We start from the raw sequence: 12030 nt of genomic DNA on the forward strand, positions 1-12030 counted from the left end.
CAGTATCTTACTATCTTATTGATATTACAATAAATATAGTTAAAATCAAAAGTATTACATATTATACATTCATCTGATCAGATTTTTGATATGATGGCTGTTTAATGAAAAATAATATTTTTATTTTCATTATTATTGTTGTAGTTATTTATAATGGAATTTGCCTGCTTTGAGTAAAGTAACAAAACAACAATGCCAAGATATGAGACTTGTATTATATATAAGGGAAACATTCTGTTGTAAGTTAAGTGGATGCATTATATTCATTGCGTATTATAAATCATAATCTTAAATGCTATAACCACAAATAAGTAAATTATACTTACATTATAACACATTAAAACTGTTATGATTACTCATGAGATGATATTACATATTACAAAGTTTTTTTTCTAATACATTATTCATAAATTATAAGAGTATTCTTATGGCATTATAATGAGTTTTAAATACGGGCTTCATAGGAAGTGTTACCGTTAAGTTTAATCGATAATGTACTTCTTCACTGATGTTATACAATATCCTTGTACAAATGAAAAAAAAAATGTTAACAGCATCTAATGCTTTTATCTTGCAGTGAAACGCATCTAAGAAGATGAATCAAATCAAGTGAGCCACAGAGATGGCATCGTCCAAGAGCACAGGCATGTATTTTTCCTTTCTGCATTGGTAAGAACACTATTAACTCAAACAAAGTATATGTAAACATTAAAACATCATAGACTAATAATGAACAAGAGTGCAGATTAAGTAACAAATATATAAATGAAAACCACCAGTAAAAGATCTTTAATTATTACTGTATTTGTTTTATATTAAGGGAGTTCATCCAGAGGCAGTGAGTGAACTTTGTGTCCTGAAGCCAGAATCAGTTGGGAAGAATGGAATCAATTCTACCCCATAAAAGGCTTACACAGGTAATTCACAACTCTGTTTGTGTGTGTACGCGCGCACAGCTAAAACCTAATGTCTTCACGACTCATAATTTGTTTTCATTTCTTTAGGTCCCCTTCCAGATGCTGATGTCTTGGCTTCTGGTGCAAAACTAATTCAGATTAATCCCAAGCCTTTGCTGCCACACATACTTGAGGGCATGTCAAAAGTAGAGTTGTACCTCTTGGCAGTCCACTTTCATACCAATGTCCCCCTATAGCTGCAGGTGTTCCTGATGTTAATTTTCCCCCATTACCTGTGCTTGGTTTTCAGTTTGGCTGTCATTTTAAAATAGTCCAGACGGACGAGTGCATGATCCATCTGAAACATTCCAGTTTGGACTAGTGGAGGTAAAAAGCACCTCTGCTGAAAACATTGCTCAGGCTCCATTTATGAAAATTCAAAGAGGACTAGCCAAGCTTAAAGAGACCCATAAGTACTACTGGCAGGTACAAGGTCAGACTGCAGTCACTGGTCTACACTGGTGTGACTTTGTGACTGACACAAAATCAGATTTCATAATACAGATGATCTGGCGAGATGATGCCTTCATAACATCAATGAAAGTACTATTATAACGTTTACCTGGATGTGTATCTTTCAGCGGTATGAATGGACAGATTCTGTTCATATTATAGTATGAACCTAAGATTTATTTTTACATTCATAGTAAATATATACTTTATGTAGTTGAGTAGTATGTAGCATATTTTGTAGTAGATCTTTTGTAACAAATTAGATGCATCACAAATTATAACAATAAATATATATTGTACTTGCTATTAATTAGAAATATGTACATACCGAGGTGAACACTTTGTTTTGTATTAAATCTTCTGTAATGTATATGATATGCATATTCTTTTACTAGTTGTGTATATTAACATTTGATACATTGTATGATATAACAAATAAGATTTTTTCATGAGTTAATATAAAAATACTTTTAATTTCATTGTCTGTCAAATTATTTTCAGGGACATTTTATTTAAATAATTTCATTATACAAAATATAAAATTTTACATTACAATAAAAAAAAGTAAAAACATTTAATGATGGTAGGTATTAAAGGTATGCACTGCAACTAACTGAAAAGGTAAAAAAAAAAATTAATAAATAAAAAACTACTATCAAATGTTAACATTGTAACACTACTATTGTAATAATCACAGTCATTCTTAAAAATCTAATATACTAATATACATTCACTGCTCAAGAAACATTGGTCCCTGATAATAAACCGTAAAACAGCAATTATGCCAGATCTGATTAATAGTTCCTGACAAGGTGAGTGGCACAACAGAATCCCAGATGTGTATTTCCTTGACCCTTCTAATCACCCTTTCCACCAGAAGTCTGAGGCATGCAGTGTCCTGTGTTTTTTCACACTCCTGTTTGCTGAACTGCTTGGCACATTTGAAAGATGGAATGATCTGTCTAGCACCAACACTGGAGAGCATATCTTCAATAGTGAACCCCTTGTCTGCCATAACCACATCTCCACTGCACCACACAGAGCTACGCCTACCAGACCTTTGAATGTGGTAGTGCACTTAAAACTTCAGAGTGGAGTTTCAGTGATGTAGGGCTTTCACAGCAGATTTCTGTACAGTCCAGGAAGACATGCAGGTTTGGATTGAACAAACAGTAATTCTCTGGCATGGAGGAGCTTATTTGTTGCATGGACATCTAAATGGGTACTGAATCCAGGTAATGGTCCTGCTCAGCATGGTCACGCTTACCCAGAAAATGTCAGCGATAACTTGATTGACTGAAACAACAAATATATATTTAATTATAAGACAGAACCATTGTTTTTACAAAATCATTTAATTCAACAACTAGTGTTAGACTCATACAGGTATGTTATAATTAGACCAGGATTTCAATCTAATAGCTTGAAAGAATTCGCTTTACCCAGACGTAAAGTGGCCATGGTTTTATTATAGTAAAAGTGTAGTAACATGTTTTTTTTAGTGTAATGATTAACGTACCATTTGTATAACCACCGTTTTACAACAAACACCATGGTTAAACTATGGTTACTATATCGACCATTTGTTTTTTGTTTTGTTTTGTTTTTTGATAGTAAAACCTTGGTTATTTTTCGTAAGGGTAACTTTACTACTTGTCCAAAATAAAAGCTCGCTAGTTGCAATATGGCTAACTAACTTTCTAAACGTGCACACAAGACTCTCGAAAAGCATGTTCTCTTCCCTATATAACTTAATAAGTGTAACATTTGAATAAAACTGTTAAAATATAAAATATCAAACGCTGCTTACCTCCTTTTGTCATCAATCAACCATGATATACCACTTCCTGTGAACGGCGTGCGTGTGACGTCACATGGGGCGGGGCAACGCTATATTCCACCTGAGTCCGTTTCTTCTGATGACTTTTTGTCTTGAGTCCGTTTTGTCTGATGACTTTTTGTCTGAGTCCGTTTCGTCTGATGACTTTTTGCCTGAGTCCATTTCGTCTGATGACTTTTTGTCCGAGTCCGTTTCGTCTGATACCTAACGTTTATTGTATGAGACCTGACACCTGACGTCGTTTTTCCTGAGACCTGAAGCTTTTCAGTCTGAGGCGCGATGCCGTTTTTTCTGATGACTGAAGCCTTTTAGTCTGAGGCATGACGCCTTTTCATTTGATGACTGAGGTGTGAGGATGTCCTAAAATGTACAGCGTACTAATGGTCAGTGTCAATACTTTTGCTACTCAGAAAAGTTCACTTTTTGTCATAAAACTCCTACAAATATAAAAAATATGGGTGTGAGAGCCACTAAAAAAAATAGGTCACACTTTATATTAAGTGGCCTTAACTACTATGTGCTTGCATCAAAAGTCAAGTCAAGTCATCTTTATTTATATAGCACAAAAAAGATTGCGTCAGAGCAACTGAACAACATTAATTAGGAAGACAGTGTGTCAATAATGCAAAATGACAGTTAATTCAGTGATGTCATCATCTCAGTTTAGTTTAAATAGTGTCTGTTGTCAGTTGGGGAGCCAGTTCTCCTCTGACCAGACGAGACCAGCAGTTCAATTCCAGGCTACTTGATCTACACAATCTACTTGGGGCAGTTGCATCTCAGCCTCTAGATCTCTGGATTCATCCTCACATAAGCACATTTGAGAGGATATGATGGGGCGTTTATCATCAAGATGTCGACACTCATATTTAGATTGTACACTATAGCATTGCACGTTTTGCACGTCTCTTTATCTGACACCCGTTTGAAGTGTTGGAGTCTCTACTAATGATCCGATGAGTTAAGTCAGGTTTGCTGGATAAGGGAAACAAACACCACATGCAGTGCTGGGTTTGAAAACCACTGCAGAAAAGGTTGGAAAGTGCAAAGAATATGCCTAAAATAGTCACTGGCACAGAAGCTCAAAGTGGATACTGGAGGAGTGTGTGAGATCATGTGACTTTAAATCATATCTTTTTTAAATCTAGTGAGGCAATACCAATCAAAAGCATTGATGTGCATCAACTCTGAGTTATCATGCTGGGCAGTGGATGTGCTATTCTTGTCCCTGTCTAGGCTGTGTTTGCTGGTAGGGTCAGTGAGTGCAGTGGGCAGAGGTTCCTGTGACGTCTTTTCTCTTGTGCCCATAGTGACTGCTGTGAAAAACACTGGGGAGCCACTGGAGGCTGCAGGCCGTCAAACTCAACCATATCAGCAGAGACTCAGAACTCCTGTCTCATCCTGGAGGGAGAAACAGAGATTGAGAGAGAGAGAGAGAGAGAGACGGGCTGTGTCTCAAACTCTACTGTGCTGACTTCCTGTCTACATGAGCAACTGACTACATAAACCGTCTTAATCAAAATGGAATCTTACATGATGACTTGTAAAATTATTACTCATCTTTCTGTTTGATCTACATAAAAACATTATTTGTCCATTTAAAACTGGAATGTGTAACTGCATTCTTTTGAGCACATGCACCACAATTTCCTTTTGCATGCTAAAAAGAGAGTGGAAAGCAATTAAGAGAGATATTTCTGCATTTCCACTCAAAGTGAACATCCATGTGCTCAGCTTGACCAAGGTGACCTTGTCGAGTGCTCTGCTTTTCACTCAAAAACAGTTTTAAGTGCTTCTGCAGACAGAAGATTAAAGTTGTGATGTAAGGCAAGTCGCGACAGAAATGTGCTTCTTTATGGTGACGTACATGTGTCTGAGATGGATTTACAAAAAAGAAAAACGAAAAAATATAGGGTTCATAGGGTGTGGACTTCAATCCATCGGTTGTTGATTTGACAGAGCAGGTCTGAATGCAAGCTTGAGGATGAATTTGAGAAAGTTTAAGCAGAGTAAATGACTGGAGAAGTTCAGCATACATCACCAGAGAAAAGACTGGGAGCTCTAGTTATACAATTTTAATTAAATGACAAACTCAAAGAATAATAAAAAAAAAAAGAAATGCATGGATAAATTATTCATGACAAGATGCATTTTGAAAATAGATTAGTGAATTTCCATTCATGCTGATTTTAAGATCTAATTTCAAAGCATATTTAATGTTGATGTTTTTGAATATTATTTGATTTCATAATTTGCATATTAATGCTATGAATGCATTGTTCTAGTAGGGTCTACAAAGGTCCAGTAGAGGCTGATGAGGCATGATTTTCATGAACTACAGGAACAATGATATGTAATATCACAGTAGGAGGAGTGCCGTTATGCTTAATATTGGCACAGACGTCAATCAGAGGGCATGCTGATATTTAATACTACAGTACACTCCACTCTGTATGCAACAGCTCTATAAACAGGTCATTAATATAGAATAATGTACATTTCATCCAAAAACATTGAGTTTCTGTAAATAAAAAGTAGCTGAAGCATAACGCATTGCGTCTCATCAGAAAACAGACTGAGAACTGGTCTGGATCAGCATGCACCGACAAATAATTTGGTGTAGAAACAATTTTCACTCAGAAATTGTTATTAATTTTCAATTTATATAGGCTAAAAAAAGAAACGGCAAGCATAGAATTTTAAAGTACAAATACTGAAATAGTATTTTCTTGTAAAACATATTCCAGTGATCTTTGAAAATAATTTTTACAGTGTATGAGCAGATGACCTTTCAATTGTGAAGCCACTGTGCTTCTCCATGTGTCCATTAGAAGAGCACGAACCCTCCTCTCATTGGCCATGGCCTGACAAAAGAATAATGACCGAATAATGAACCATATACTGTAGGACACATGACTACCTTAGAGGGGAGCATTTCGGGGGCGTTAGGCGAATGCAACATTTTTGGTAAATATAAGCCAGTGACAACATGTTTGGCTATTATAGGCATTGACAAAATAAGGGGATAATGTTTTGGATAATGTTAACTAGTTATTAGTGTGCAGTGTTTTGGGGTTACATTTTGGGCGTCATCTTTGCTGGTCAAATGGGCGACAGCATGTTTTCTATCTCAGTAGTGTTCTAGCGCTCTCTCCCTCTCTCCCTCGAGCGCGTCACAGATGCTGTCTAGCTAGGCAGCTCAGTAGGTGTTGAGACAGCTTCTCAGAGGGAGGGTTTCTGTTATCTGCTCTGGCCGCCGGAGAGCCGCCGGGGTGTTCTGGAGCAGCGGGGATCCGCCATGACTTGCGCCACGGACGCTCTCCGCGCACGAACCGGAGCTTTCTCCTCGAGCCGCGCAAACATGTCCTGAGAGCGACGACCCCGGCACACAAGATGACCGTAAGTCCTGTTAGTCCGTGGGCTGATCTCAGCTCAGCTCTGAGGTCGCTGGTTTCAGTCAGTTATGAGGCTGCGAGGACGGATTTAGAAACATGACATCATTTGGGACTGACTGAGAGACTCGCGTGCGTTCAGATTGAGCGCTTCTGTAATACCGATGAGATTTCACGAGAGGTTTAAAGAGCAGTGCGTGTGCTAGTTCTGATATTACTGTAATGTGTAATGTGCATGGGAGCATATCGGGTGTGTGAGATCGAATGAAGTGAATGCACTGTCTTTATGGAGACAGCATGCGTCATTAGACAACTGAATGACTCCTGTAAAATGGGATGAAATTTGTACCGCTTTGCCAGATTCCCTTTCTCTCTCTGTGTGTGTGTGTGTGTGTGTGTGTGTGCCAGAGCTTTTCTTACGCATTTATGTTCGTGTTTAATCACATTTAGCGATCACTTATGTAAATAAGGGAATAAAGCCTAATGAACTGCACTGGTGTTAAGAGATTAAAGCTCTGATCTCATCTCGACAAATCACGCGAGGACTCCTGATGTGTCTTAAGTGTCGATGTAAGAGCCTTGTAGAGCGTTCCTTTCACAAACAGACTTCATAAAGAGCCTGCAGATGATCATAAAGCTTCATAATGTGCAGGCTTTGACAGACGGATAATGTGTTTGAGCTGGAAGTGTTCAGTCATGGTCACTTACAGTATTTACTGTCTTCACCTGGATTCACCAGCGACACGATCAGCCAAAGAACCCGAGCAACACAATATTACATTACAGTACAAATCAGATACATAATGCGCATATATATATATATATATATATATATATATATATATATATATATATATATATATATATATATATATATTGCATTTAGGCAATGTGTCATTAAATATTCATAAATCATGATTTAATGAATTTTTTTCATCAGATTTGAAACAAATATGAACAATGAAGCAAACAATGTGTCATATAGTTATACACTTTTAATTGTTCACAGTGCTCAGTTCTTTCTACTGCCAATGCTTAACAAATCATAATTCTAAATGTTTTATTATTTATAATAACGAGTCTGTTCTCCAGCAGGGAGTCTGAGGACAGAAACTGTGATGTATTTTTTTTTTTATTACTATTAATGTGGTGACATTGCACAATATGTGTAGGCCTCTTCTGACTTCTCTCCCTGCTTTGACGCTGGTTTTCTGTTCAGAAGTTAGTGAGTTTGCTCTGAAAAGTGCTAGCTGTGACTGAACCGTGTTCCCAGATGTTTTACCGTAGTATGTGCAGTGCTGCAGCACACTGCTGATCTGAAGGAGGTTTATTCTCGATTGTTAGGCACTGTAAGGCAAAGCCCACACTTCCTGTTCAGGTGAAAGAGCACAGAGGAAGTGTGTGTTACTGAGCCAGGAGTTCAGGAAGGAAGTCCCATGTGACTGAGCTGTGTGTGTGTGTGTTTGATAGGAGAGTAAAAGTACTTGATCTGATTATCTGCATGACTGTTTTACCCACAGTGCATTTAAAGCATCAGTAAACATGGCAGTAAAATGTGCCAGTGGTCACAGCAGTAGCTACTATATGCACTCTGAAATAACCGTGATAGCGCCCTCTAGCACTAGAAATGAATGGGATTTGGCTTGTGTCCTCAGATAGCCCTGTTCTGCTGAAATTCTGTGAACCAAGACAAATATAGGGCATTGTGCTAGTATATGATTTGTAAAATATAATTCATTATTTAACAGTAATTTAACTCTGCATAATTATGAGATGATCTGATGCAACCGTCTCACACATGAATTAGGGATGCACCAAAATGAAAATTCTTGGCCGAAGCCAAACAAAATGAAATGTGTTTTGCCAATTTTTTCACCATTGTATAAATTAAATAACTAAAATATGCTTTTTACTGTTTTGTTGTGCTTTTTAAATAACAATAATAAATAAATCAACATTTTTACATTCTGATTGAATGATGAATGCTTTATATGGCACTTCTTACTCTTGCTGACATCATACCAACAAAGCACAATTTAACTTAAAATTATTACTTTTTTATGTATAAATAAATTTTCTCTGTATAAATAAATGCAGCCTTGCTGAGCAGAAGAAACTTCTTTTAAAAGTATTTATTATTACAGATCCCAATTTGAACACCATGTGTAAATGTTATAATGAATTTATTAAATGAGCTGTTGTAGAGTAATTATCATTATCTTTATTATTGTCTATTATTTCAAAGAACAACAGTAAAATTACTAGTGGTCAACCGATATTGGTTTTTGTCAGCCGATCCCGATATCTTGGAAAGCAGGGGGGGCTGATAGCCAATAAAAAGCCTATATATATATATATATATATATACATACAGTGAAAATGACATGAATATGACAGTGGACAAATACATAAAGCGCAGTATAATTTGAAATGACGAGTTTATAGTTTAAAGCATTCAATTCACACAATCTTGTGAAGTGTGTATCCTTCATGGTCTGTGAAATTAAATGTTCATTAGTCATTCAAATATTTGTTTAAATTATATAACTGCGTAATTGCTCAATGCTGACGACAAACCAGAAAGTATTATAATGTTTTCCTTTCTATTACTAATAATATAAAAGCTTTCTGTATACATTACTTTCTTTGTTTAACCATTCTATCAGATTATTTGACAGACTTCTAACCGTATTAGATGAACTGTTAATGATGACAGTAAACGAGAGAGAGAGTGTGAGCACTGTGTGTGTTCAGACGCTGCCGCTCTCAGCGCCGTCAAAATAAAAGTCCCAACGCGAACACATCGGACAAGCAGAAAAACTTTAAGGCTGATGCCGATATTTGAAAAATGCCAAATATTGGCCGATATATCGGCCTTGGTGATATATCCATCGACCACTAAAAATTACAATACTAACATTTTTGAATATTAATGGCCAGGACATAAGGATGTCGTTACTTTGACAAAATTATCTCGTGGCCACGACAAAACTAAGTGAACCGACCATGTTATCTTAGGGCCACCGTACTGAGTAACGTTTCGTTCAGCATCACGTTTCAAGGCGTGGAAATGTCATGTATTTTAAAGATTCTAGGCCACAAACTTTAAATATTTCACATACTTTTGAAAATCCAGTGTTTAGTTGATCCTGATGAGTGCTCGGTTGTAAACACGGCAGCTTTCTTCTTTCGTGAGGGGGTTTGGTGCCACGTTATCTTTGTTTCCAGGCAGAACGTTAAAGAATGTGACACACACATCTTGCGGAAATCCTGTAGAATTCAACCAATCCAATGACGACTTCGACACTCCTGAAGTGTTTCCACTTTGGTGTCCATTTGTCACATTTAGCCAACAGTCCGTGGACGTGATGTCTGAGGCTGAGACTATGAGATGCAGCGCTAAACAGTTTCTCACGTCATTGTTTGGTGCATATTATTTGGTCTTTTCGCTTATTTGGCCGAACACTTGAAAGAACTGGTTTTTGCAATACTCGGCCAAATAATTCCGGTTGCCGAACATTCAGTGCATCCCTAACATTCATGATATTTGTAAATAATAGCATGGCAAAGGCATGGCATGTTTATTCATATAGAACATTTCATACAATGGTAATTTAAAGTGATTCAAATAAAAAAAAAAACTTTTTAATCATAATCTCAACAATAAAAGCAAAGAATAAAAAGTTTTAAATTCTTTTTAAAAATTATTTTAAAATAAATCAAAACAATTACGAAATTAAATAAAACTAAATGTGAAAATTCACACAACAAATGTCATGTTTGCAAACATTTACAGTCCTGTAGCTACTAATAAAAATGTAGATTTGTGTTCAGTGGTGCTTCCTAATTCATAGATGTGTGTGTGTGTGCTCTTGTTTTTGTGTCATATCAGGACACAACTCTGTATAATGTCATGGGTATGACACAGGTATTACAAGGAGAGGGTGACTTATGAGGACATAACCCATCTCCCCATTTTTCAAAACGCTTATAAATCATACAGAATGAGTTTTTTTGAAAAGGTAAAAATGCAGAAAGTTTCCTGTGAGGGTTAGTGTTAGGTGTAGGGTTGGTGTAGGGCCATAGAATATACAGTTTGTACAGTATAAAAACCATTACACCTATGGGATGAACACGTGTGTGTGTGTGTGTGTGTGTGTGTGTGTGTGTGTGTGTGTGTGTGTGTGTGTGTGTGTGTGTAAGTGATGGAATTTGGGATGATCTCACCAAAGCTGATGGTATCTGTGATGCACAGTCTAACACCCAAATGTTTAGAGAATAAATCAGTGAAGAACACAGAAGACTGAGAAACGGTGAGCTCATTCTGCTGGTAGTGAATATGGTGATCAAAGCAGTAATTGATTTCTATAAAAAATGGAATAGGTTATAACAGATGCATTACTGCCCCATAGCATTCGATCATTCTTCATCATAATTTAACCCTCATGTTGTGTTCTGGTCATAGTTAATGTTATCACATTGGTCTAAATCAGACTTTCCTCAAAAGAGTATAACAACTTCTTCAAATATGTCCAGCATGTGCCAGAATGATCAAAATAATGCCTTTTTCAATCAAAAACTGAGGTCCATGAGATCAATGAAACCAATGAGCAATACGTTCCAAAAAGAAATACAAAACCTGTGATAACTGAAACCAAGCTAGTTGACAAAAACAGAGGATTTATTATTAATTAAGAATATTGATAATCAGTGCTGGGGGTAAACGTGATTTACATGATCAGATTGCTTTTTTCAAGTAACTAGTAAAGTAACACATCACAGTTTCATTTAGAAGGAAATATCTGAGTTACTTTTTCAAACACGTTACACCAGTTACTTTGTTTCTCATGTGTTGAGTGACAGTTCTGGTGTTGCCATGGAGACAGAGATCAGGAGTCAGTGCAGTGTTGAGTGTGAACATGATCTCACTGTAGATCTAGACTCAATATGAACATGTGTTCAGTCAAAAACACACTCAGTGTTCCTCAGAATGAACAAATGCAAACCTGCAATAATTAAATATGTTAATAATTGAGTCTGCATTTCCTTCAACCTGAGGTTTATTCATTTCACTTTTGGTGTGAAAGGACTTTTACATTTGCCAAAAATATATATTTTTTTATATTAAAAACATAACCAAGCCCAACTCAGATGAGAAAAAGTAACGCAAAGTAACATTACGCATTACTTGCCATAAAAAGTAACTAAGTAATGCAATGAGTTACTTTTTTAGGGCATAACTCAATATTGTTATGCATTACTTTTAAAAGTAACTTTCCCCAACACTGCTGATGATACAGCATAACCAGAGATTCAGGCTGCTAACTACTGATCAGGAACATGAAAGCCTTTCAGAACACCTTAATGCTTACAGTTTTTTCAACTGTTT

The 12030-nt window shown here is 36.5% G+C and overlaps 1 protein-coding gene and 1 long non-coding RNA gene across 2 annotated transcripts in view; both read left to right on the forward strand.

Moving 5' to 3' along the window:
• The first annotated feature begins 513 nt into the window (after positions 1-513).
• LOC132108309 (uncharacterized) lies at positions 514-1666 on the forward strand. The gene is made up of 3 exons (XR_009424426.1): positions 514-648; positions 825-917; positions 1005-1666. It is a non-coding gene; the product is annotated as an uncharacterized LOC132108309 (long non-coding RNA).
• A 4799-nt stretch (positions 1667-6465) lies between these two features.
• schip1 (schwannomin interacting protein 1) overlaps positions 6466-12030 on the forward strand; it is a 48444-nt gene continuing 42879 nt past the window's right edge. Inside the window, exon 1 of the mRNA XM_059515005.1 lies at positions 6466-6648. Within this exon, the coding sequence (XP_059370988.1) occupies positions 6643-6648 (6 nt within the window). The 5' untranslated portion in view covers positions 6466-6642. The remainder of the gene's footprint in view (positions 6649-12030) is intronic.

The sequence above is a fragment of the Carassius carassius genome, chromosome 28 (genome assembly GCF_963082965.1).
Source record: "Carassius carassius chromosome 28, fCarCar2.1, whole genome shotgun sequence".
NCBI classification, from domain to species: domain Eukaryota; kingdom Metazoa; phylum Chordata; class Actinopteri; order Cypriniformes; family Cyprinidae; genus Carassius; species Carassius carassius.